This window comes from Corvus moneduloides, chromosome 8 (assembly GCF_009650955.1).
Source record: "Corvus moneduloides isolate bCorMon1 chromosome 8, bCorMon1.pri, whole genome shotgun sequence".
Lineage (NCBI taxonomy): Eukaryota > Metazoa > Chordata > Aves > Passeriformes > Corvidae > Corvus > Corvus moneduloides.
In genome coordinates, this window is record NC_045483.1 from 8,230,505 (window position 1) to 8,257,453 (window position 26,949).

The 26,949-nt window shown below is 39.9% G+C and overlaps 1 protein-coding gene across 3 annotated transcripts in view; it reads left to right on the forward strand.

Annotated features, from left to right (window-relative positions):
- Positions 1 to 2,770: 2,770 nt before the first annotated feature.
- Positions 2,771 to 26,949, forward strand: part of CCDC186 (coiled-coil domain containing 186) — a 35,584-nt gene continuing 11,405 nt past the window's right edge. The window contains exons 1-11 of one of the 3 annotated variants that reach the window (XM_032115962.1): positions 2,771 to 2,854; positions 3,500 to 3,581; positions 16,561 to 17,251; positions 19,546 to 19,672; positions 21,572 to 21,700; positions 22,634 to 22,846; positions 23,761 to 23,880; positions 24,424 to 24,528; positions 24,870 to 24,968; positions 25,721 to 25,807; positions 26,590 to 26,732. In XM_032115962.1, the coding sequence (XP_031971853.1) occupies positions 16,578 to 17,251; positions 19,546 to 19,672; positions 21,572 to 21,700; positions 22,634 to 22,846; positions 23,761 to 23,880; positions 24,424 to 24,528; positions 24,870 to 24,968; positions 25,721 to 25,807; positions 26,590 to 26,732 (1,697 nt within the window). In that variant the 5' untranslated portion in view covers positions 2,771 to 2,854; positions 3,500 to 3,581; positions 16,561 to 16,577. Of the gene's footprint in view, positions 2,855 to 3,478; positions 3,582 to 16,560; positions 17,252 to 19,545; positions 19,673 to 21,571; positions 21,701 to 22,633; positions 22,847 to 23,760; positions 23,881 to 24,423; positions 24,529 to 24,869; positions 24,969 to 25,720; positions 25,808 to 26,589; positions 26,733 to 26,949 lie in introns of those variants that run through there. The other 2 variants (XM_032115964.1, XM_032115963.1) reach the window with 2 other exon arrangements.

Sequence of the window (26,949 nt, forward strand, 5' to 3'; positions counted from 1 at the left end):
GATGTCTCTGCAGTTGTCTTTAAATAACTAGAAGACCAAATAAGAAGCATTTGGGCACTGAAGTGACTGTGTTACAGAGCAGCAAGACTGTGTGAACTTTGTGGCTCAGCTGCAGAACAGCAGCAGTAGTGGCAAAGAAGCCTTTCTTAAAGCAAAGCTTAGACTTGGGCTGCATGGCAATTAGCAAGTGAGTGTTGCACGGCACTGCTTTCTAAAAAGAGACAATTTTTACTTATGTCTGTTCCACACCTGGTTTTTAATGTATTTTTAGCAAGATGGAATGCACAGCATAATTTGAGTAAAGCAAGGGCTAGACACTTGCTTTTAAAATGTTATTTAGAGGTTAAAGCTGAGGGCACAAATGCTCTCTGCAACCTATTTCCATTTATGTGCGCAACTTAGTGTTTTTAAAGACACATGCCTTCATGTGACTGACTCCTTTGCTGCTTTAGACGTGATGGCTAGGACATTGTTTAGTTAACTGAAGCAGTATTATCTTTCCCAAAATAATGGACATTGAAAGATTTATAGTTATGATAGCACTGAAAAGTTTACAGATTGATTTTCTCTAAAATCCCACAGTTGATTTTAAGGATCTGTTAAAATGTTTTGTCCTGGTTTTGGCTGGGGTAGAGTTAATTTTCTTCCTAGTAGCTGGTACAGAGCTGTGCTTTGGATTTAGGATGAGAACAATGTTGATAACACACTAATGTTTTTAGTTGTTTCTAAAGTAGTGTTTACATTATTGTCAAGGACTTTTCAGCTTCTCATACCCTGCCAGCAAGAAGCTGGGGTGGAGGGAGGGAACACAGCTGGGACAGCTGATCCCAACTGGCCAACGATTATTCCATACCAAATGGCATCACCTCAGGATATAAACTGAGGAAAAGCTGACCAGGGGCTGCTGTTTGGGAACTGTCTGGGCATCAGTCAGTAAGTGGTGAAAAATTGCATTGTGCCTCACTCGGTTTGTATATATTATCTGTCACATGAAACTGGCTTTATCTTGACCCACAAGTTTGAGTCTTCCAGTTCTCTCCTCATCCTGCTGGCGAGGGGAGGGAGCCAGCAGCTTTGTGGGGCCTAGTTGCTGGTTGGGGTTAAACAACAAGTTTCAAAGAGCATTTTCTAGGACCCCCAAATTTGCAGTTCCGGCTCTGAAATTCCAAATACCTAGAAAGAATATGGAGAAAAAGAACTTGCTCTGAAATAACTCTCCCAATTAATGTTTGTAAGTGAAGTTATGCAGCACATTCTACTTTCAAGGTCATCCATAGTACACACTGAAGAAATCATCACTAGGTGGGTGATGACTTCATACATGTAGGTATGTGTTTACTTTTATACTTATGTAAAAATAAATTAGCCGAAATAAAGGAACAATCTGATCTAACATCAAAGTTAGCCTTGCTACGAGTAAGGGATTGGACAGGATAATTTCCTGAGGTACTTTCCAACCTGAATTATTCAGTGATTCTAACTTGCTTTTCTACTGTTTTGTTTAAGATATTACTGCAGGAGAGATGCCAGTGCTTATTTCAGCTGAGCTGCTATAGGAAATACAACTGCTTTCACTTAACAGCTTGTCTGCTAAGGTATTTTTTCAATTTATTTTTTATTAAATAAAACAGCATTTATGCCATGCTCTGGATTCCAAAAAGCTTTGTGTTCCACTGAAAAACTGCTGATCCCAGTGCTGAAATGTAGTTCAGATTTTTGATGCCCAGCAAATTTTTCACATTTAAAAAAAAAATCCAATCAGAGTAAGGAATGAAGTCCCGGCAGGTGCTAAGTGAAGTTGATTATTAACATCACTGGACTGACTCTGACATGGCATGTGGGTGTAGAGGGTTTTGACATAATATGTAGGGGTTGGTTATGGAGAATGAAATGCAGTTCACTTAAGGGAGAAGATTTTATTAGCCGTTACTTGTGCACTGGATCTTGCAAAAAGGAGAGGCATCTGCGTGACCATCTCTCTGAAAACTGCAGGGGTGAAAAATCCTTCCTGTATGGCAGCTGCTCAGGGCCGTGGTTTTAGATAGCACCATGGAATGTCTGACATGAGATCCCTTGACCAGAAACGTCGTATGTTTAAACAAGAGGAGAAACAAAACCCCATCCAGATGGAAACAATTTTTAGACGCATGCCCGAAATGATCTTCTGTGAAATCACAGAATCAATTAGGTTGGAAAACACCTCTGGGATCATGGAGTCTAACGTGTGACCCAACACCACCTTGTGAACCACAGCACGGCACTGAGTGCCACGTCCGGGCTTTCCTTAAACACCTCCAGGGATGGTGACTCCAGCACCTCCCTGGGCCGCCCATTCCAATGTCTAATCACCCTTTCTGCGAAGAAATTCTTCTAAATGTCCAACCTAAGTGTCCCCCGGCGCAGAACGCACTAATACCATGGCACTGTGTCCTATATGCAGCCGCTCGGAGCTTTTAGCACCGTCGGTGGATCGCAGGCTTTCGGCAGCGCGGGTGGGAACCCGGTGGCACCACGAGGGAGAAGGAAGGCGGCGAGACGGGTCCTGCGTCACCTGCCGATCCTCGTGGCTGTCGCGAGTGCCCGTTCGCCCGCGGCCCGTCCCGAGCGGCAGCGCAGAGGCCGCACGGACCGCAGGAACCGCAGGAACCGCGGCCCCCGCGGGCTGGGCCGGCCCCGCCGCCCGGGGCTGCCCCGCTCCCGCCCCGCTGCCGCCGGGCCCCTCCCGCCGCCGCCATCTTTGTTGATGTGTCAGCGCGCCGGGCCGCGCCGGCCGGCGGGGGAGCGGGGCCGCGCCGTGCTGTGCTCGCCATGGCCGCGCTGCCGCCGCCGCCGCTGCCGCCCGCGTAGCGACCGGGTGAGGGCCCGCGCCGCAGCAAGGGTGGAGAGGGTGGGCGAGTGCTCGGAGCCGGCGCCCCCCGGCCCCGCGGACGCTGCCGGGCTTCCCGAGGGGGCGGCGCGGGGCGGCCGAGGGCGCCGGGGCTGGACGGGACGGGATGGGCCGCGGGGTCGCTGATCCACTTCACTGTCAGCGGGCGATAAACCCTGGCGGACGCGGCCGCGGCGGCGGGGGAAGGACGGGAGGGAGGCAGGATTCCCCCGGGTGGCAAGGGGCTCTCCCTGTGCAGGTGGGGGCACTGGGCTGGCACAGGTCTCGCCAAGGCTGTGGGCGAGGCGCAGGAGGTGGGAGCGAGGTGACAGCAGGGCTGGGGGTGAGGTCCTGCCACAGCAGAGCTTTCGCAGTCGGGACCTCCGAGCGGGCAGCGTAGGCTTCTGTGCTGGCTCGTAATCTCTTTGTTTCTGTACAGCATTCTTCGCGTTATTAATTAGGTTGTCCTGTTTCATTGCCTGCGTGTTGATTTCACTGTATGGTTAAATAATTAGATAACAAAGCCCAGCAACTGTTATGAAGGTCATTTTTTAGAGTAAGCTGCGGTGTTGCGGTAGGGTACGTGTCCTTGTTTTTGCAGATGGTATTTGCAAAAGCTGCTTGCCCTTCTAGGTCTGAAAGAAGGACTTCAGCGAGATGATTATGATGTAGGCTTGCGGATTTTGGCTCTTGTCCTGGAAAACAGTCTGCGCAGGTGAGTCTGATATGTGTGTACTTCTAGTGAGACTCTGTGCAGACCAGAAGAGGATTTCTTAGGGAGTTGAAATCTGTGTGTAAGATGAGGAGTATGGCATTCCGGTGTTAGTGGTGGTTTGCTTTATTTTCTTGTGGAACTGCTTTGCAGAAGTCAAAGTGTTGCGAGCAGAACACACTAAAAACCCAGGTATGGCCACTGTCCCAATATGTTTTGTTGTATAAGGAAATTGTTGGAACTATGAGCCACAGCTGTGTTTCTCTATGGACAAGGAAATGCAATCACTGGCTGCTATAAATGCTTATGTTGCCGTTGACTTTAGGGAGGAGATGGTTAAGCTCTGGAGATACGAGAAACTGAAAGTATGAAGATGTTTCAGGAGGCTGTTGATGACATTTGAAATGTCATTTGTTTTATTAAAAAAAAAAAAACTAGTTCTATATTGCCTTTGAGCTCTTCTTTTTCTGAAAGTCTTCAGTCATCCGTTCTTGTCTGGTTTTAAAACAGTTTTTCTATCATTTTATAAGATTTGGTTTGGGGTTGTTGACAGATGTTTGTTGGCATTGTGAGGTTCACTGTTTCACAGTATTGAGAAAAGGATCGAAGAACCAAATGCACAGAGTTGTTTATTTGCTTCCAATTAGCAGCTCTGTTGCTTAACACTACCTGAGGCTAATGTTGAATTTCCTGAAGCTGGCTTTCTAAAGAGCTATGAAAAATAGAAAGGCACTGTTTTTCTGGATTTAATAGTGTTATTAGGTATGTTAAATTAGTAGATGTGGGCTCCAGGAAGCAGTAATCCTGTATTTAGTTCTGGGCTGACTTGTTCTGAACTTATTTTCCAATTGCTAAAAACAGTCTTGGAAAGCCTTATGGATAATACTTACCTTCAAGTCCTAGCCAAAGACCCTGCTGCCTCGAATTGAGGGTGAAAAAAAATCTCATCAGAAACAAATCAGTGTCAGAATAGAGGAGAAAATCATGACCCTAATTTCAAGAAGTACATGGAATACTGATTTTTTTATTCTGGAATAATATTGTATATAATACTACCTCTTAGCTTAATTAACAGAACTCAGAGCTTCTGTAGAGCTCACAGTAGTTCATATCCTTAAAAGATTGAAGTGTTCACTTGTTTGTTTTCAGGGATACTGGAGAAACTCTTGAAAAGTCAGGTTTGAAAACAGTAGAACTCTACCATCCCCTCAAATGGTGCTTTTCAGTGTGCAGTGATCATGCAGACAGTAATTCCATGGTTGAAATTTTACAGCCTTTTGTATGTTCTGGAAATAACATTTGAAAAGAGCCATTGAAAGCTAACATGCTGCAATCTCCAGTGCCAAATACACCAAGATCCGTATCTTACCAATGCCATGACACTACAGGTTATTGAGAAGGTCTGCCAGAGCTCCAGCTTCTGTAGTGTGAACAAGAGTTATGGCTCTGTTATAGGTGTAGAATATCTGTCATAGGATGTGTGTTTTGTCAAGGTTGTGTACTCAGTCATAAATTCGGTTTCTTCCCCTCCCTTAAGACATTCTTCTTTGCACAGGTGATGTTATCAGTGTGAGAATGTGAATGCAAGCAGGGTTCTAGTAAGGACAGACAGAGCTGCTCCTGGCCTTGTTGTAAGCAGAGCTAAAGGCAGGATGCTGAAACCTGAAAGGTGACAGCAGTGCTGTTGCTGGCATTGCATTGCTTGCTGAAGTAGAGACTCATTTTCTTGACTTGGAAGAGTAAGAGCTGTTCTGTGCTGAAGACACACAGAAGTCTCTGTGTAAATCCTGAAGTATCCGAGTCTCATGTGATGTTACAGTAAAAGGATGCTGTTGCTAATAATGTTGTTTTCCCCTGATACATGAGCTTCCAACCTTGGGGCTCATACAACAAAAAATAACACTCCCAAGGTGTACTCCATGACTTGTCTTATGATGGGAGCAAATCCAGCCTCACTTGTTAAACCTTAACTGATGAACTTTATTTTGGAGTTGTGCTGTTGACTCTTGACATGGAGTTAATATGACCAGAATATTAACCATGTACGTGAGTTTGATAGAAAACCTGATGCTGTCTTGAAAGAATCGTACATTTATGTTCAACTATCTAACTTGTGATGTAAGCAAAGGAAAGCAAATAACAAAGTTTGAGTAAACCTTGTCTTCTGAAGTACTTGTCTTGTGTTCAAAGAATTGATAGAAATGCTGAGCTTTGCACCTTGGCACTGCCATTGGTGTTTAATGAAGTCACATTAAAAACCTGAGAAGAATAATTGAGTTGAAGTGTTAAACTGATAAAAGTAAGGAAATCCTGAAAGTACCCACTGTGTATAGTCACTGTTCCACTCCCTTTCCTATGAACATGTGCATCAAAGCAGGTCTTTGTGTGGGTTGAGTCAGGAACTGTGTCAAGTTCTGCCTGAGCTGAAGGACTCAATGTCCCAGTGTACAGCCAGGTTTTCCACTTTAATTTGATTTTGGGCAAAAGTGATGAATTAATATCAGGAGACCTAGTGTAGGTGGGACTCTGGTGTGTTTCTTTTGTTTCCTATATGTGCTGTCTGTAAATACGGGAAGACTTGAGAGTGTGACCTCATGGTCGCCCTCTATTTTGTATGGAGTACAAGCAGTGGTGATCCACATCATCTCTTCAGCTTAAGAATTCTGTCTCTCTTGGGCAGTGTGATGCTTTTCAATCCAGTTTATCTCCTTTTAGTGTGTTTCATAATTTGAGTGGCTTGCTGCTCTGATTAATGTTGGATGTGGAATTGTAATCAGATATATAAACCTGAAGCCAGAAAGACTGTTTGAAATTCTTCTCACACTAGATCATGTGAAACACCTGCTTTTTGAGACCTTTTTATCCCAGTCCCTTTCAATTTAGTTCAAATTTTTGATTTGTCCCTCTACAGAGCTGCTCTGCAGTAGAGCTGCATTTTGTATCTTGTCATGTACAACAGAACTTCTTTAGCAGAATTCTCTTCTTTTTTTAATCATAAACTTCAGTTGAAGACAGAAGTATCTCTGTTATTTGAGATACTTCCCTGTTTTGCAGTGTTACCTGGTGACATTATGCTTAGTCTGAAGAAGCCTTTTGTGACAGAGTTCTTGTGAAAGATACCATGCAAAACACAGGTAAGCTGGGTATTAATCAGAAACAATAGGAAAGTTTGTTTTGCTAGTCAGTGTGTTGACTAGTAGACAGTAGTTAAGGAAAAAGTAGCCTTAGGAAAAAGAAACCAAAAACTTCACCCAACAAGTGAAGTAGAAGCAGTCTGTCCAGATTAGTTTAGGTAAAAGTATTATTAGGATTACAGTGAGCTAAAACAAACTATAAAATTTTTCTTCAATTTTGTTTTTAGTCTTACTGTCATGTGAAATTGTTAGCAAGAGTGCTGATGCAATGACAGGTTGGCACTGACTTGGAAAAGCATTTTAGTTCGCTTAAATAATGATTATTGTGTAATAAAGATGTGAAAAGTTCTTGAAGAGAGGCATCTTGGGTTTTGCAATGAACAACACAACTGTAAGAAGCTAGAAATGTTTTTAACCCCCAAATTATTCTTTAGCAGTCTTGTTGGGTTGGCATTATACACATGGTAGTATGTAAACTGTCTAACAGCTTCATCTCTTACCTGAGTGCAGTAGGTTGGAAATTGAATTGAATTGGCAGCTGATTCTAACAGTTGTCTGGCTGTTAATGGTGTGTTAGGATAATGACTTCAAAGATAACAGAAAGTATTTTTCTGTTGTGATTCATCTAAGATTGTGTTTCTAATAGAATATTTTATAGTGTTATAGCTAAAGAAGAGGAACAGTTCTTTGTGGAACAAACTGTACAGGCAAGTTTTGTTCTTTTTGATAAAGGCTGTGGCATTTCTGAAGCTTTTTTACATTAGGTTGCTGGTTGCTTTGTGTGTGACTTGTCAAGAAAACTCTACAAATCATTATTGTTCTCTTCAGTGTTCTTCAGCCAATAAATCCTAATTAAGTCTTTGAAATACAAAGTCCATCTCCGGTGTTTCACTGGATTATATTGCATCTCACATTAACACTTGAATTTGCAATTGAACTGCCTAAAGCACTTCTACTCTCTCTGTTGCTCAGGAACCTGCAAGAGGGAATTGGGTCTGTAACTGAACTGTTCAAGTGGTGCTCGTGTGCAGCTTTTGCTTTTATTGGGGTCTTCTGATGAGCATCAGAGCTTCATCACGAAGGTCTTTTGACTGTTGACATTTCAGTCATATGTCACTTCATTTCATAGATGTCTGAGTGGAAATGTAAGGCAATACAAAAAATCTGTTTAGCAGAGCCTTTGGTCTGTACTGCAGTGATTGGGAAAAGAGCCAACCCATTATTGCACCATAAATGATAAATGTGGTTTTGTTAAAGTTATGTATTTATCTTTGCTTTATGAGCTTCAGTAGCTGCTTACATGATGAGAGGTGCTTCCAAGATGGAATTCTGCTTGAGTGTAATGAACCATGTGTAAAAATCAATCTATGGATTGGAATTTAATATTATATATTCTTTAACATGAATGAATAGGAGGCAGAGTAGTTTAAATGATGGAGTATATATTGATTCTGAGTTGGCATGTACACTAGCCTCCTTTCTGAAACTGAAATTATTGTTGAATAACAACTTCCAATGGTTAAATATAACACTGCTGTCTCAGGTTAGATTTAGGGCATTGCTGATCTTTCTTTATAAGAATTTTTGAAAATTATGTCAGAAAAAAAGGCATATTTTGAAACACTGCTCAGTATTATTGAACTAAAAATCAGGCCTTGCTTGCATGTGAAGTAAGTGTTAGATTCCATTTTAGCAGAAAGAGCTGAAGTCTCAGTTCACCTCTAAGTTGTGTATTTGCTAAGGTGAGGAACTACTTGTGCTCAGTGCTTTTACAGGTCAAGATACAGAACACTGTAAGACATAGTGGAAGTTTCATTTGTAGCTGAGTCTGGTCTGTAGGTGTGTCTGTGTAGGCTGCTGAGAGCTTTAAGGGGTAGTTGGAAGGCTGGAGTGATGGGAGAGTGTTTTACAGTGTGACTTGAGGTGTAAGTGTGAATCTTCAAAATAGCTGTAAAATGCACGTAGCTTCCTCTTGCAAATTCACGTGACTGCATTTTAATTTGCTATTGGGTGATACAGGAAAAAAGTCAGTATTTTCTTTGCAGTTATAATTTCATGAGGATAATGCTTTTCATTGAAAAAAAAAATCTCTCTTCCAGACATCCTAGTTCTAGATTTAGCTGGTAGTTTGGAGGTTTTTAGTAGCCTTTTGGTGTGTGTATCTTGGCTTTTTAACCTTTATTATTTTGTTATTGGATAATCTTTGAAAGATTGCACAGCTAAGTTAAAAGTATTTCTTTTTTCACATATAACACATATCACTGAACAGGCCTCTTGTTTGGAGGGCTGTTAGAGAGCTGGAGTAATAGAAATGAACAGTTCCTGGTATGTCTTTAGACCAGCTACAGTTTCAGGTGCTTCAGTGCTCTACTTTGGTTTCTGAAGTATTGCAGGTGAACAAACAGGGCAGTCATTGTGAAAGCATTACATGTCTACCTGGTTTAGCTGGGCTGTAGAATTTTCTGTTCATCTAGTACTGGGCTATACAGAGAGAAACCCCACAACTTTCTGTATATGTAGGCAAGCTGTATGTCTGCTTTCCTAAATTCACTTCTGCCAAAACTGGAGTGATTCATAAATGTCTGCATCCAGCACCTTCGGTGTCAAAATGAAGCTATTTTTACCTTTCTTGCTCCCACAACATTGGGATCTGCTAGCAAACATGAATCTCTTTAAACTCATAAACAGGCATTTTTGATTCAATTGGAGAGAAGGATAGAGAAGAGCAGAGATGTTTGTAAAATCATTCGGAGTGTGTTGCAGAGAACACTTAACAGTGCCTGGGATAGACAGCTGGTTATTTGAGCTGTGTGTTGCTGCCCAGTCTTTTGGTGTGTTACTAGGGAAAAGAAGTAATTATTTGTTATCACTGGGGAATCTGTTAAGAATAAACCCGTTTTCTAGCTGTCTCCAAAGGACAAGCATCCCTTCTCTTGGCTGCTGACATTGAGCACTAAACCTGAACTGCAGAGTTCAGAAACCAGAACCAATATGGAAGGATAGTGCGTGTTACAGAGCTGAAGAGACTGCTGCTTAAGGGTGTTTGCTTGGATTTTTATGATGAATTTCCAGTGGAACTTATCTTCAGAATGTGCCATTTTGGAAAGCAAAATAAAGAGTAACAGCAGCAATTTTACACGTTACCATCCAGTTCTTAACAAAGAACCAGAAAGTACAGATCACAAATTACAGCATAAAGAGAATTGCTCTGAAGCAGTTTCAAGGGCCTTATTTTCTAGATAGGTTTTTCCTGTAAATACGTGGACTTTGTTTAGAGGTGTGCAATGGTTCCTTAGCAAGTTTACGGCACACACTGCAGTGACAAACCAACTCTGAGTCCTAAGGTGACATCCTTATAAGAGCAGCAGGGACTTCTGGGAACTTGGGCTGCTTCTGTTGGTGTCATCACGTTTTTCTGCCACTGAGCTGCTTGCCTGGCCGTGTCATGATACTTAGGACACTGCTGAGTGTTGGAGTCATCTGCCTGTGACTGATGGAGCATTTCATCACTCCTTTCCTTGTCCCCCACCTCCTCTCTGAAATGCATCACATCTGTATGGCAGCTTTGAGTAGTTTTGAGACTTCAGTCTATTGCTAAAGACTATTTGAGTACTCTGCTGTGACCAGTATGAACTGGAAGGAAAGCTACTTTGTACTTTGTTTGAAAATGAGCTTGTTTCTGTTTGGATGCTTTTTACGTATCCGGAGGTGAAGAGTATATATGGTATGAGCTGATGCGAGAACTGCTTTTTCACCATTTTGTAGACTGCATGTGTACTTGTTTGGAGAGTTGATTTCCTCTTCATCAGTGACTGTGCTACAAGGCCTCTCTTAGGAGCACAGCCAGGAATGGAAAACATCTACCCAAAGATGATGCAAAACCCTTTCTTGTTGAAAAGAGATGAAATAATTGACTGCTACTGGCCATTAGATTATGTAATGTGTAGTTGAATGTGTCTGGTGTCCAGTAAACTGCATTTGCTGTATTAAGTTCTTATTATTCCCCTTTGAGAAGGTTTTGTGCCTCGAGTCGCTTATCTCAATGCTCTTCACTTTCATTTCAAGCCTGGGTTGAACAAGGTTTTGTATATGCACACACCCATGAAGCATTATTCCCTCCTGCACTTTTTTGCCCCTCTCTCTGCAGTACTTTCAGGCATTGAGGTGTAAATATATGGTTTTTTCTCTTGAAGCAATGATTTTTGTTTCTCAGGACCTTGACCTTAAGTTTGCTTACAGAACCACCCCAGGCATACCCTTCTGTCATTCTTTAATCTGTTTGTTCTAAAGGGCCCCATTGTGATAGTTACTAGGTGACAAGGCGCACTTTCTTTTTTCCCTTGTTAGTGAAGTCTTCTAGACAGCCACACCTCAGCTGAAGATTCCTATAGTTATCATTTAATATGTTTCTTTAGTTGTCATCTCACATGTATTTTGAAATTGGCTGAAACAAAGTCATTTCCTCCTTCTTGACTATTTACAACATAAATGTTGAGAGTTTGGGTCAAATTCTATCTATTTAATGAATTTAAATGCTAGCATTAATAGTACATCTGCTTAGGAAAGGCCTTTGTAGCCAGGGATTTAAAAGAATCACGTTTGCATTCAACAGGAAGATTGAAAAGACAGGCAGTTTGAGATGGCGCAGTATTGAACTAAAGCATACCAGAAGCTCGGCACGTGCCTGTACTCACTGGATAGTAGTCTAGAGCAGGGCAAGGTGGTGTTCCTGATTAGAATTAGCAGTACTGCTGTGGGGGGAAGGATTTTCAACCAGTACAGCAGATGAATAGCCAAGGGATGAGGGTGCCAACAGCTTCCTTAAAAAGGTAGGAGTGTTTGTACTTTCAGCAAAGGAGGAGGACCTGGTGTTACAGAAACTGCTTTTCTCCATGCCAGCGGATGGACTATGAAGTGAGAATTTGCTGTTAAAGCATAGCCTTCTCTGGACTGCTGCTGAAGGTAGCTACAGGAATTTTTTTTTTTTTTCTTCTTTTTGCTGGCCTGTTACAGGAGCATGTATTGAGATTTTTGATGTTCTCCCAAGAGAATCAGTTACTTACATTGTGTCAGATACTTCCTTGAAGAGCTTAAATGAATCATTGTCGTATTTGTTCTTACTTTTATCATTTGGTTAGCAGTTAATAGAAGACGTTTCTGTTGTGTAACAGAAAATGAATGAAAAAATGGCTATTTCCTGAGTCTTTGCATTCCCTGACATACCTGGGAGACATTCGTATTTAAAAGCTGGTGTGCTGTTCACTCACTCTATTGGCCAGCCCTCTGCTCCCTGCCTCTGATTGCAGTCAGTTGTGCTATCAGCAGTTTAGCAGATGAGCACATCTCAGTGTAAGTAGTGTGATAAATGGTTGTAACCCTTGCCAGTACTAGCCTTTAATGTTGTGTGTCCTGTGCCTGCTGTTTAACTACTTACTCATTTTAGATATTACACTGGAACTTGGAGATCATATGTGCTGATGCAGATTTAAACTTAGTTTTGTGAATAATTATGAAAAGTATGTATGCTCTTTGCATCTTTGAAGAACACATCTGTGATGAGAAAAAACACTAGCTGTTTTTAAAAAAGGCATTTCTGGCTTTGAAGAGTTCAACTTGCCTCTATTCTGATGCCTAGGGAGATGTTTTGCAGACGTGGCTGAGCTGTGCTCGTGTTCCTCATTCCTGCTGCTCACATTAGCAGGGTCTGAATTGATGTATTTCTATTCACGTTGCTTTGTATCACTGCACTGGGGGAAAACAGCCAGCTGCCTCCTCTGCTGTGGAACAGAAGCAAGAGCATGGGGAAGGTGTGTTAGAGTGTCAGACTAATTTTGAGCTGTAAATCAGAGGAGGAGGAGGACTGGTCAGACCAGTTACGCGAGTCCAGTCACAGCAAAGAGTCCTGTCACAGCTGCAGAAGCTGTCACAAGGCAGTGACAGAGCTTTTCACATGCTGCCCTCGATGGATGGCAGTCATTCGTGGTATGTGGGCAAGCAGGCTTGGGCTGGGCTACTCAAAGTGCTGCTTTGAGAAGTTCCTGCGGCACATGCAGCAGAAGGAACTTACAGTGAGGGGTGGGACAAACATCACACGGATGGGACCAGGAGCAACACACTTTTACCCTGCTGTTAAGATGATCATCAGGCCTAAGGAAGGAGCAGAGCAGGTGGTTGAAGGTAGAAACTTTGCAAAACAGTGCAAGCACTTTGCTGTCACTCAACACAGTGTGTGCTTGTTTGATGTTTAAGCATATCACATAAGCCAGTTCATTTGCTTCAGTCAAGATTTTCCTTTTTGATTGTTTTTGATGCATTCTGAAGACATCAGAAAGGCACTAAACTGTTTTGTTTTCTTAATGCAATATATGTAACCTTAGTCCTTCCCTGATTTTGGAAAAGTCATTTATAAGGATGAGTAGGGTATTAGAGGATGGATATTAAACCTGGAAAGGCATGTAGCTCCTATCAGGTGGTGTCCAAATATTATCTTGGAGCTTGATGGATTTGTATGTTTGATATGAAACAGTCAAATATTAGCATGTTTCATTTCAACTGGCTACTGCTGGACTGTGTTGATCCTTTTATCACACAAAATGTTTTGCTTACAAACCGTGAGCCTTTTCTTTAGTGACATCACTGCTGTTTTCTGTCTCTGGTATCATACAGGAAGTATCTATTATATTCAGTTGCCTGAGGTAGGCACGACAAACTTAAGATATTCAAGAGACATTTGAATATCAGTATGAATTTGCATTGACACCTGCTCCACATGATTTCTTTGTCTGGACATTTTTGGTGTGAAAATAAATTGTGATCCTGTGATGAATTACTTAATTTCTATTTAAAAGTTAGTAATTAGAACATAAAAGCTAATACTATTCGGGGGGTGGGGGAATCTTTGTATTTAATGAACAGGTGCAGATAGGTGCAGGTAAATTTGGGCAGATAAGGCTAAAATCCAGTGTATTGGAATCATAAAGACTGAACTTAATGTGGTAAATTACATTCTAGGTACCACTGAAAATTAAACTGTGACTGCAGGGAACACTGAGTCATCATAATTTACTTTTCATCCTTTAACTGATTTGTATAATCATTACTCATATTCCCCATGAGTTTGATATAAAAATCTACACTTTTTAAATGAGTAATAATAACTAAGTTATTTTGGATATTAAGTCAGTGGCTTTTTTTTCTTCTCTGTCACTGAGTTGTGCAAATAATTGTATTTCTGCTTCCATGTAGATTAGTCTTTGTAATACTAATTCACAGTATTATTTACAGAAGGAAGTAACACAGTAAAAAGAAAACTTAATGACCTTCTTAATGTACTCTCTTAACAGCGCTGTATTTTTCACTTCTTGCTTCCATATGGAGATAAATACCTTCCAGTTTGCTAACTGGACTGGAAATTTTGTGTGTAACAACCAACATGGAAGTTCATGTATACGATTTTACCACTCCCTTTCTTGTAGTAATGGTGAACTGCAGCAGCTGGGCAGTCACAAGCAGGTTTGAGGCAGTGCATCAAACAACTGCACATTTCGGGAAGTTCTGTAACACTTCAGAAAGTACTTTAAAAAAGGCTTAAATTGAGGTAAAAAAATCCCTCTGATCGTTACAGAGAGAGCATCATCAAGAACTTAGGCTGGTGTAACTACTAGAGAAAAAACCAGTTCTTCAGCTTCATGCTAATACAGTGTCTTTTACAGCTGAGTGTGTATTACAAACTACTTTTGAGAAGAGGGAACAGATACTAGAAGGTGAATTTTTCTTCCATCTTAACTGCATCATTTGCAAATTATCTTTCAGTTATTGATTGTTTAAAGTGCACTAGTCTGAAAGCATTGGTTTTTAACAGCATTTTAATTAAGTAGGAACTAATGTGTTCTGCTGCTATTAAACTGAATACTTTCTCTTGCGGTTATGTTCATTTTTGGTTGCATGTTGAGACTGTCAGTTGAGGTTGGTGTTTTTGAGAGCAGTAGTACATTGTGAACTTCTGTTACCAGCAGACATTATCAAAGGGTAGATAGATTCCAAAAGAGCATTTGTTTGGACGGCACAAACCAAGTGGTGGGGTTTGCTGCTTCCAGTGTTGACCTAAACATAAATCTTTTGAAGCAAAGGGGAGTTAGGGATTTTATTAGTACCAGAGAAGATCTGTTTGTAAAACGGGGAATCCTTGTGAAAGTGTCACATTGTATAGACTCTCTCATTCCTGATCTCTATTCTCATTTGTACCTCTCCCTAGCTGCTTATGGTCTGGTTCCTACTGATTTGTACTGGGTTAGAGGCTGTAGCATTGAGGATTTTTTTGGATTTGAGACCAAAAAAAAAAAGGTGGTTTGCTTGTTTCTTAAAAAATGTGTGCTTCTCATTTGCTGATTTGTGACTCTTGTCCAGGTGTAATACATTCCCTTCTGTACTCCAAGCTGAATGCTCAGTTTTCCATGTGCTTCCCTCTTGTTGATTAAGTCCCAGTTGTAGCCCAACTGTTGGTTTCAGGTTGAGTTGGTGTTTTGTGGGGTGGTGTTTCCTGGTAGAAACAGCTGGGCTGAAGCTGCTTTTTGTGCCTAACAGTGAAAGGTGACAGTGGTAGCAATTGAGGACTGATCTAATGGGACTCCTGTCCCTCTGTTTTAACAATGTTGAGCCTCAGTAGGAAGTGGTGGTTAATAAGGCAGGACTCTGGGGGAGTGGAGTGAAGCCAAGTAGCACAAAGGGGTTGCCTTTGAGGCTGAGGCAAAGGGAGGAGCATGGAGCAAGTACCTGAGTGGCTCAGATGGTGTGGCTGTGTAAGGGAGAACTGAACAAGTCAGAAAGTAAGGATGGAAAAAATTTGTGGCATGTAAGCACTTCCTTTGAGATGACGCTTGGAATAGCAGAGTTGAATTTATAAATGAAAAATTTGCCTTGTTTTAAGTAGCCTAAATTATCTGGTGTAGGAAGATAAGCTTGCATATAAAAGTTAAGACTGCTGTAATGAATTTCTCCTAATGGAAGTAAGGGCTTCTTGTGCTTGCTAAAGATGCCAGTAGTCTTTTCAGACACACAGCCATCTGGGATTCTGGAAAAAGAAGATACAACATTATACCCAGGCTCTTCCAGAAGTATTCTGGCTATTTGGCTCTCAGTATGGTGTCCTTCTAGTGAGCTTCTACAGAGCTTTTTAAGTCCTTGCTCTGCAAGCTACTGTTTGAGAGAGCAGATCTGCCAAAGACCATCTGTGCTCTTCCACAGGGGATTTTGGTTGCTTGAAAGCAGATGGGAAAAGAGAATCTCACCCCCATCCTCCCCCAGCCCCTTCCCTTAGGTTCCTGGGTACAGATGCATTTTGCTGTAAGGATGCTCAGTGAGGACGTGACAGTAAGGAAATTGGATATTCTGGCTGAACCAGGGAGTCATCCTATCTTGTAAAAATAAGTCAGTCAAGACATATTGTTGCTTTCAGATAGCTTGTAGGAAAGTGAAAGCTGTAAGATCCTAGATTCTTAATTTTTTTTTTAATGTATTGTCATTAAGTATTTTTTAGAAGTGATTACTTGGAATTTTTGTGGATTTAAATGGCAGAATTATTAATTTTAAAAGGTGCTGCTTTTTTATTGTCTTGGCATTTACTATCTCACTGCTTCCTGTTCGCTATCCCTGGTTTCTCACCTTCTCTTAGAAAAACTTGTATTGGAGCATTTACTTAAAAGTTGGGCTGAAAGAGCAACAAACTCTATATAACACTTACCTAAATACTTTTGCACTTTGAATTTTATTTTCTAGTAGCCGTTATTTTCCTTATCTCAATCTCTTTTGATATTGTATATAATATGTTGCAATATGAATTCTACATCTAGATTTCTGAAGGAAGATTATGGAGGAATATTTACCAGAAATGCAGAGCACACTGGAGCCAGTCAGTCTGTCAGATGATGCCTCTTCCAAGACCCTGGATGATGAGAAGTCTGGTAAAACATCTGGAATGGAGGACTGCTCAAGCATCAGTTGCGCTGGAGGTGATGCTGGTGTCTTGGAAAGGGAATCGAGTTTGTTGCCCTCAGATCAGGATTCAGCAGCTGTTGACATAAGCAGCAATGGGGTCCCAGCAGAAGGACAGCAGCAGTCTGGAGGGGCAGACTGCTCTGCTAATGCCTACTGTGAAAGGCAGGCAGAAGGCTCCACAAAACCAGAACATTTACCTAGCGAAGAACTTGAACAACACGATCCAAAAACTAACCAGACAGAACAATCATTAATGGAAATATTACAGGATCTGAGGGAGGAATCTGACTTTGTGAAAAAATCGAGCGATAAAATCTATTCAGAAAGCCCTTATGACACAGACTGCACAAAGAAGCTTATTTCCACAATACATCAGACTTCCTCACAGGAGGATTTGCTAAAGGAAATAGAGTCTGAACTCTTATCCACGGATTTTTCAAAGGGACCAAAGCTCCCCAATGGTGTGCAGAAGGGAGAACATGCCTTGGCTGTGTTTGAAAAATGTGTGCAAGATAAATACCTGCAGCAAGAACAAACCATTACAAAGTGAGTATTTGAGTATGAGCATCATGGTTGGACCTGTGTGCTGAACAATTCTGGCTGCATGTTATGTGCACCAGCATACAACATTTTGGTATGAAGCAAGTTGTCTCGAGTTGGTATGAGAATAGTTAATGAGCTTTTTTTGATTGTTTTTTAAGGAAAGAATCATTTTTACTTGTGGTATGTACTTGTAAATAAAAGTGTGTGCTTTGATGTCTGAATTCTTGCAGGATTTGGCAGGAACGGAATAGCCAACTGTGTCATTGAATACCCTGCCAATGTCTAGAATTACTTAAATACTGCAGCAGTAAGGTGATATAAAAATAGTCCAGGATTCATTCAGTCCGTATGTGTCTGTGGAGAAATGAGCCTTTGAAAGTACTAACTCCCACAATGGGCATTTTATTTATGTTTAAAATTGCTTGTTTCTTTTTCAAGTAGTATTCAGTCTCCTGCCATCATCCAGCAAAGTTGTTAATCAGCTGAGAGTATTGTTTGAGTTGGAAGTGTCATTTATAGATGAACTGCACTTTCCACATTTTATAGGAGGACTTCTGAAATGCTTGGCTTGTAAGTGTTGCTATAATGAACTGTGCTTAATAGTTCTGCAAGGCAGTATTTAGCATGAATATTTCTGTTCATCAAAAGCCAGTTCATTTCTTGATTTCATGATTCCTTACTTGGTGTTTAATACTTTGTTACCTCTTTAGAAATGTTTTTTTGCTAACAAAATGTAGCCTCTAACTTCTTATTTATTCCTTTTTGTAGAGCTGAAAATGAGTGTCCTACTTTTCATATAAGGCTCTCCGAAATCGTTTTATGGGAGGACATCAAAGGAAGGGAAACCAGATAGAGGAAGAGAGTCCCAGTAGGGAAAGTATTTTCTTGCAGTTCACTGACAGAAACCATCCATGTGAGGAAAGTCACCTGATGACAGGAAAGCTGGAGAGTGCACAGTTAGACATTCAGAAGTTACAGAGAAGGAGTGGGAATCTGAAGTGGTGGGTGTGTAGAGAGGGGTAATTCGAGGAAATAATGAGGTAAAGAGTTTTACTTGTTCATGGTAGACTCAGAGGCAGAGCAGCATTTTCAGCCTCGGAATTACTTTCTTAGAGAGAAGTGTTTATATATGTGTTTATGTTATGTATGCCTCCAGAAGGCTTTATATAAAACCATGTCTCTTTTTTTGGCCAGCTGCACCCATCTGACACTTGGCAACTCACCTCAAGAGTGTGAAACTGCTGTGGAACATTTTGTGTTTGGTCCAAAGGGTATTCTGGGTTGTATTTGTTTTGTCCCTTACTTTATGATCAGCAGAATTTCTTGTAACATCGTTCTGGAAGTAGCCCAGTTGTCTCCTGTGATCAGATCTAAATATGTACGTGAGCAGCTGTGGCGTGAATTAAGAATTTGTAATCCTGGAATATTCATTAATAGATTAAAAAGCAGATCACGAGTGCTAAGCTCTCTATAACTGATGGTTTTGAATTCCTTATAATTTAGGAGACTGGTAAGAGATTTTTTTATTTTCAATAGAGAGGAGGGGATAAAGGGATGTTTAAGTATCTTTTTCAGGTAAAGGCATGCCTCCCAAAAATTCATGCAATTAGTGGCCTAAAATACCCACCATGTAATAGTATCTGCAAACATGTAAATACGTTTGAGACTCTTTATTTAGCAGTTCTGACAATGTAATTTCTGAGTTTTATGCTAGAATGTCAAGATAGGTGTGGTCAAACAGCTGAGCTGAACTGGAACTATTGGTAAAAATTGAAAATGGAGACTTGTTACCTACTTAGGACTTAAAAAAATCAGGATTCTGTTTCTTACTAGGTTGTGAACCTGGTAAGAACATGGGTTCTTCCATGTGAACTTTTGAGAAGTCCACGAAATTAATAAACTCTGTGTATTCAGACATTTGACTGGTGTAACTATCTGACTGAAAGTTACTGTCTTACATTAGCTTAAAATTACTAACATTGACAGTTTTGTAATTTCATAGGGTTACCAAATGTCCCATGTCATTATGCACCACAACAACCCTAAAATGCTGGAAACAAGCAATTTCCTCAAAGGAGGTTGCTGCTTGCTGTTTTGGAGTTAAGTTCTACTTGCACAACATTATTTTTTTTTTTTTCTTGTAAGGCTTTCATGGATTTTTTTAGGGTTTCTGGCTTCCCAATAAAATTCACAGATCGAAGAGCAAAAACCATGTATCTCAAAATTGAAAATGACCAACCAAAAAAAAAAAAAACCAGTACTGATGTACCTTGTTTTTATTTTTTTTTTCTTTACAGATTGATTAAAGAAAATAAAAAGCATCAAGAACTGATTTTGGAAATCTGCTCAGAAAAGGACAACTTAAAAGATGAATTGAAAAAACGAACAGAAACAGAAAAGCAGCACCTCAGCATTATTAAACAGGTACAGATAACAAAATGGAAGTGCTGGTTAGAATCCCACTTGTATATTATGTCACTCTTGCCACTGTTTAACCCATGTTTATTATCCTAAGCTTTTTAAGAGGATAAATCTGTTCTTGTATTCCAAGAAATCATCTAAAAGCCTTTAGTGTCTTTGGATAAACTGACTTTCAGGTACTAAATTCACACCTTTCCTCAGGGACAAGTCAAGGAGGACCATGGTGTGTGCATTGGTGTAGGCTGGTTTTAGTGTGGGAGGAAAAGGTTTCACACCAGGTGTCACTGCTTGTCTGTTATCAGCTATCTGCTGATGTCCCTGCAGCTGGCTGGCCAGCTTTAGGAACTGATTATAGGTTATGTTTTGGAAATCTGGCAAGAGATAGCATTTAAAATACAAATTTCTGTTTCTCCAAGTGCTGGTGACTATCGTGGTTGTCAGGTTTCTTTGTTGGTAACTGCATCACACAGAAATCTGTTCACAAAGCAGGGTGTCAGGCTTGAAGTATTCTAGAGGAATATATTTGTGTGATATATTCATATATTCATGGTTAATTTCAGAGAATATTTGAAAATCCATGATGTGATTGAAAATTGAATTGGAAAGTGTTATTTTTAGGCTACAAATTGGAATTGCTTGCTCCTGAATAAACCAGTATGAGCAGCTCCCTCATTCTTTCTTGTCTGTATTTCCATGATAGCACTGTATGATTTCATGAAGCTCTATCATGCAGCAATTACTTTATTCCATTCTGGAAAAAAGGATTTGTGAGGGTGTTTGTGATATTACATGCTTGCAAGTGATTTCAGAAAATATTCTTTGGACTGTAATGGTTTACACAGTAGTTGAGAGCACCTGGAGTCATAAGAGACATTGCAGTGAAACACTTGGAGTTTTTCATTTGTGATGGGAGTGTTTTATTGCTGGTATTTATGAATTAGTGTTTTATGGTAACTTTTAAGTTAATGAAGGCTTGGCTGCACTCACAGCTCTAAACAAACTCTACCTGCCTGTTTGTACACGTGAAGCTTTTTGTCTGGCGCGTGGTGCGTTTGCAGAGCTGAACGGAGTGTGGTGAAGTCATGGTGTGGTAACAGAAGCAAATTAGGTGGTTCTTGCCTCTGGCATAGCAGCTTGGGATTGCACAAAACTCAAGAGACTGACCCTGAGATCTCGCCCCTTCTCCCCCAAAGCAAACAAAACCCCCTTAGCTGGGTGAATTGGCTTTCCCCTAGGACAAGAGGAGAGTCGTTAGGCACAGTTTGAACAACGTTTGGGCAGTGCCACAGCCTTTGCAGCCACCACGCTGCTCCTGCTGGACGTGCATGACTTGGCCGGGAACACACCCTGGGAAGTGGTCCAGTTAATGCTGGGGATTATTCTTCAGCTGCATCAGGTCTCTGACTTGGTTCACTAGGTGGCTAAAAATGTGCCAGCACAGTGACTAAGCTCATCTTTATTTGCTGAGTGATTTTTCAGTGAATTAATTCCCAGCCCAGTTCAGTATGGATGCATGGCTGCTTTGCTGGCACGGTGAAGGATATGGCACAAGAATAGGAACAAAAGGGTGGAAGATGCAGCAACCTCAGATAGCAGCCAGCTCTGCTCTGGCAGCTCAGCCCTTGCTGTCCATCTATTACTTTGTGTAGTAAATTACTGCGCCTTGTGTTTTACTTGATTTGAAGCATCTTCACTCTCACTGAAATATAAGAATTGACATCTTTTCATGCTTTTACTGTCATGCAAAGCTAGATGTTGATATGGGTGGTTGCAGCTTGACAAGTGTGAAATATAGGTAAATATCTGCTGAAGCATCTAATTTTGTGTGAAATATGCCTGCCTGTATAAACCATGATCAAAGAGTTATTGTCTCTATAATTATATCATGATATTGTATTTTAGCTGGAAGCAAGAATAGAAGAGCTTAATAAAGAAGTGAAAGCTAGCAAAGACAGACTTGTAACTCAAGATGCAGCAGCCAAAAATACTATTCAGCAGTTGCATAAAGAGATGGCCTTTCGAATGGAACAGGTAATATGGAAAACCTTAAACTATTGAGCATCTCCGTTATTGAAAAAACTTGGTTCTTGTAGGAAACATGTTGGATCACTAGGTAAGACAAAATTTTCCAAAATTGGAACTCCTAATGTGCAGTTATATCTGCATTTTTGATAACTGTCAGCAGTGAATTTCCAAATAGCTGTTAACACTTCAGAGTGCCTGATAACTCTTTAAAAAAAATACCTATTTTTATATGTATTGAATTCAGCTCTCAAGGAAATCTCATCTTCTTTACCTGTAAGCTGAACTTGATTCAAAAGGAGCTAAAAGCTGATAATAGCATTTTTCAGACAGGATGTCAGAAAATTAATATTTTTCTCAATTCCAGCAAAAAGCTCTTATTTTGTCTTTATGTATTATTGAAATCTGGGAATTTTTTTCCTTCTTAGTATCATATTATGCCAAGTATTTTCTCTATTGCATGTATTCTAAAGCTCAGTGTCTGACTTTAGGTTTTTTATTTCTATTTTGAAGCAGAACTTGCTAACGCTGGGGTGGGGGCACCTGTAAAATTAAGCCACTGAAAGGGAGCCATCTGAAAAATTAGCCACTGTATAATGATTGTGCAGTTGGCATGTGGATGAGGGAAGACAGAGGACCACTACTGAGTATTTGCAAAATTATTTTGTTCCTAAACTTTATACTTCTTTCCTTCTAAACAAGAATTTACTAATGTATTGATAACTCATATGAGATGTTCAGCTGTGAAGATGCAGCTGCGTAGATATATGTTCACTGTTAGGAGTGTGAGTAATTTCAATGCTTAAGAGGGATTTAATGTTAGTCTTTGCCAAACTGGAGCTTTTGAGTCCTGCCTTCTTATGCTGTTCTACTGCAATACTGAAAATATCCAGTTAATTATGAAATACTAGATTGATTCATTCTGATTTGATATTTTTCAAGGCAAACAAGAAATGTGAGGAAGCTCGCCATGAAAAGGAAACGATGGTGATGAAATATGTCCGAGGAGAGAAGGAGTCACTTGACCTCCGAAAGGAAAAAGAGGTCCTTGAGAGAAGACTGAGAGATGCAAACAAAGAAATAGAAAAGCTTACAAATAAAATCAAACAACTTTCTCAGGAAAAAGGAAGATTGCACCAGCTCTATGAAGCTAAGGTACTCCAAGTATTGCTGTATGACTTGATTAAAAGCACTGTCAGAACATCATCACTTGTTTGCTGTTGTACTTGGTAAAACGTATTCTCATTTAGTTTTTGCTGCATAGCTGTGAAAGTGCCTTTCCTCCAAGAGAAGGGGAACAAAGTTATTCAGTTCTCGTTGCAATCTTTTTGGAATTCCTTTTAATATTTCCCTGAAAATTAGTTTGTGAAACATTAGGGATTTTTTTTTGACGAAATTGAGAAGACAGCTTGTTGCAGATTTTGAAGTAGTTTCTGGCTTCAGATTTTTTTTTAAAGGCTGTAATGGCATTAAATTATTGCCATCTTATTTTTTGCTGTTTTCCTATGTTTTCACTCTGTATTTCCTCTCTTGTACAACTAAAAATAGATAATAAAGCAATAGGATTTTTCATCCAAAATTTTTCTACTCGTTTTAGAAAGCAGTAAGAGATTACTATTAAATTACCTAGGTCTTTTTGTATTCTTCTTCACGGCTGTGTTGTACAATTCTATTTCATGTGGAAGATCCAAAAGTTAATAAATGACTGGGGATAGAACTTTAATTTGGGCCTCTTCTGAGCAAGGGTACTGTGCACAGAAGGACACATGTTAAAAGTCCTGAGAACTACTCTTCTGAAACAAAAATGATCTCTGTGGTGCTTTGTCTTTTCAGAGATATGTAACATTAACATATACTAACACTAATGCAACCTTACCTCGCTATTCAAACCACAACACTAATGGGGTTTTTTTTCCCACTGGATTAAAGCATTGTTGGGCATTCTCAAATATGTGCATGATTTTGCAAAATCCAGACATTAAGAAAAAAACAACTTGATAACTGGGCAGGAGTTTTGTTGTAGAAATACTGGATCATTAAACTATGAAAAACCTATAAAATTTTCTCAGGATGGTGAAGCCACTCGACACAACAGAGAAATAGAAAAATTGAAAGAAGAAATCAGTTCTCATGTTATCAAAGTAAAATGGGCTCAGAACAAATTGAAAACAGAAATGGATTCACACAAGGTGGGTGAAATGGTGCTGATAACATTACATGAAAATATAATCAGAGTAATGTAGTTTTTATACTGTTTACTTTTTATGTACTGTTTCTAAAGTGGTTTTTCTGTTTAATTTGAATACCTGCAGCAAAATTCAGAATAGTGCTCTTAAATACTGATACTGAAATGGAAATGTTGGAAGAATGTGAAGGGAGGATATATTGTGGAACTCTCTTTAATTTGGTCATCATATTTTCATTTGCTGTTAGGGTTTTTTTGGGGGGGCGGTGTTTGAAATAAATTGTCATAGTTTTTAAGTGATAGAATTAAATCTGCTGTCTGGAAATGTGCATGGCACATAAACGAGATCCTTTTGTTGTGCCCTCAGTGGTGGGTCAAATGGAATTGCCTAAAGTAATGGTTGAACAAAGCAAGGGGAAAAATAGTGTTTGTTAATTCTTTTCAGACTGAAAGGAAAGTTTCATTATGAGAATTGTGCTTCTCAGATGAAGTTAAGTAAACGAGTTTTACTAGGTTTAACCCATTCTTTTAATTACTGTTTTTGTAGGAAACCAAAGAACGCCTCAAAGATGCAATGACAAAATTAACTGAAGCAAAAGAAGAAGGAGATCAGATAAGGAAAAACTGTCAGGAAATGATAAAATCCTATCAAGTAGGCACATTTTCTCAAGATGTCAAATTATTGTTTAGTGCCCGAGTCTTCTTTTTCATTGCTTTCTAGCTTAAGCTGTAGCAGGGAGGAATTATCCTGTGCAAGCTCCAAAGCTGAGATGAATAGTGACTGGTTTCTTTACTGGAAAGTTGTTACATAAAAGGGAAAATGTTTATCTTGATTGGCATGTAGTGTGGGGGTCTTTCTTGGTATGGTCAGGATTATCAGAGATGTGCTTACAGGGAGCACTCAGTGGTGTGAAAAGCTGTCTGTACGCTCGTAGAACAGAAAAGGAAACATAAAACTCTAAAACTCTTCTTACATTTCTTCAATCCCTTTAGGAGTCAGAAGAAATTAAATCAAATGAATTGGATGCAAAATTCCGAATAACTAAAGGAGAACTAGAGAAACAAATTCAGGAGAAGTCTGATCACCTGGAGGTAAATATGTGGTGTGTGGAGTCCACTTTGTGGTTAAGAATTCCATGATATTTTAATTTTGAGAATCTTATTTTAAGTTGCTTACAGTTTAGCCAAATTCTTTGGGTTTTGTCTTTTTTTTGTGGCCTAATACTAAATCACAGGTGTCTGCCCTCTAGCATTGTTTTTTGGAGGATGTCTTCAGGTACTACCTTGGATTCACTTTTTAAAAAAAAAGTTGGGGAAAAATATGATGTAATGAAGGTAAAATGAATGTTCTTTGATTTAGAAACATGAATGTTGCTGTAATTAAAAGCACAAATTCAGATGACAGGCGGGCCTTTCTCTGACCACTATTTTGCCAAGATACATGGCAAGGAGAGACAAGGACCAGCCTCTGTTCTTGGCAGAGATTTGCTAACCCCAAAGTGAAATTCTCTAATGATGTTGTATCTGCTCACAGCTCATCTGTGCACACACCATCTTCAGAGGTGACCAAGTGCCAGTTTGCTTAGAGCTTTCCTAGGGCCTGTTGTGCCATAGATTTGTGTACCTAAAAGCAGCATGTACAGTCTTACTTTTCTTCTTGGTTCTCCTGAGAATAAAGTAGCTTTGAGGTTTTGCTTTCCTTTTTGGAGAAGTAAACCAACCCTTTGGGGTCCCTCTTCTGCCTCAGGCCTCTCAGCTGTTGTGGTGGCCTGTATTGGCCTAGATTTTTTTGAGGTGCCACTGTACATTTACTTTTCTCAATGAGGTTTTTACCCTCTGAAAAGGTGCAGCATGCAAAAATAAAAGAACTGGAAGATTTGAAGAGAACATTTAAGGAAAGCATGGATGAGCTTCGAACACTGAGAACAAAGGTAATGTGTGCTGAGTTGGATTGGAGTGGGGCTGGAAGCAGTGTTGGGTTTTTGGAACAAGAATACATTCCATCTCTTAATTGTACTTCTAGTTCTTCAGGAATAAACTGTGATTAGAGATTGGCTGGCATGAGACTAGAAGGGATACATAATTGTTGACTCTGGATAACTTTTTTTTAGGGAGTATGAGTTGATCCATAACACAGCAGTGTTTTGCTTCATGGTGTGCACCTCATTTGGCTGAAAAGTTGAGAGGCATTTGAAAGTCGTAATCCTGTAAACACTTCAAATCTTGTAAATTTAGTATAAATGAAATGCTTATAAGCTTCTCCTATGTGTGAAATGAGTTTTGTGGAGTTCATACACATGACCTCTGGTAAGGGGTTATGCTATCCATGACCTGTGGACAGTCTGTAGAATAGCATGGCAATCCTTCTTTCCAGAGCAGTTCAGTAGGACTGGAAAAAGGGAGGAAGATATAGTAAGGAGTTGGCTTGGTAACTGGGGAAACATCATATCTGTGGATCCTGATCCATTAGGCTGCTAAGTTTAGTCTTTGGACAGAACTTACGATAATCACATTTGCTGAATTTAATTGTTTTGTTTATTTTTCTGGCTCTATTTGATCTGAAATACTTAGGGATATTGTTCTAAGTTACTTGGAACCACCGAAAAATTAACACATTAGCTTTGTACAACAATCTAGACAGCTGATCAGAATAATTTAACTCTGAAGTTTGTGACACTAAATAGTTTCTGGTTTTATTTTTTTTTCCATTTAGGTAAAGTGTCTAGAGGATGAGCGCTTAAGAACAGAAGATGAGTTATCCAAGTATAAAGAAATAATAAATAGACAGAAAAGTGAAATTCAGAATTTGCTGGACAGAGTCAAAACTGTAGATCAGCTGCAGGATCAACATCAGAGGTACAGCTGTGCACTTTGAGTAATGATTTAAAAGATTATCTGATATGTGGAAGGGTTTGTTTTATTGAAGTTACTGATGCTTTAAATGTATTTTAATTTGAAAAATACCTGTCCTAATTTAAATCAATGTTGCTAATACTGAAGATAACCATGGTGGCCTCTTACAAAACAAGGGGATTGAGACTGATAAATCTAATTCAGCATCCCTCATTATTAG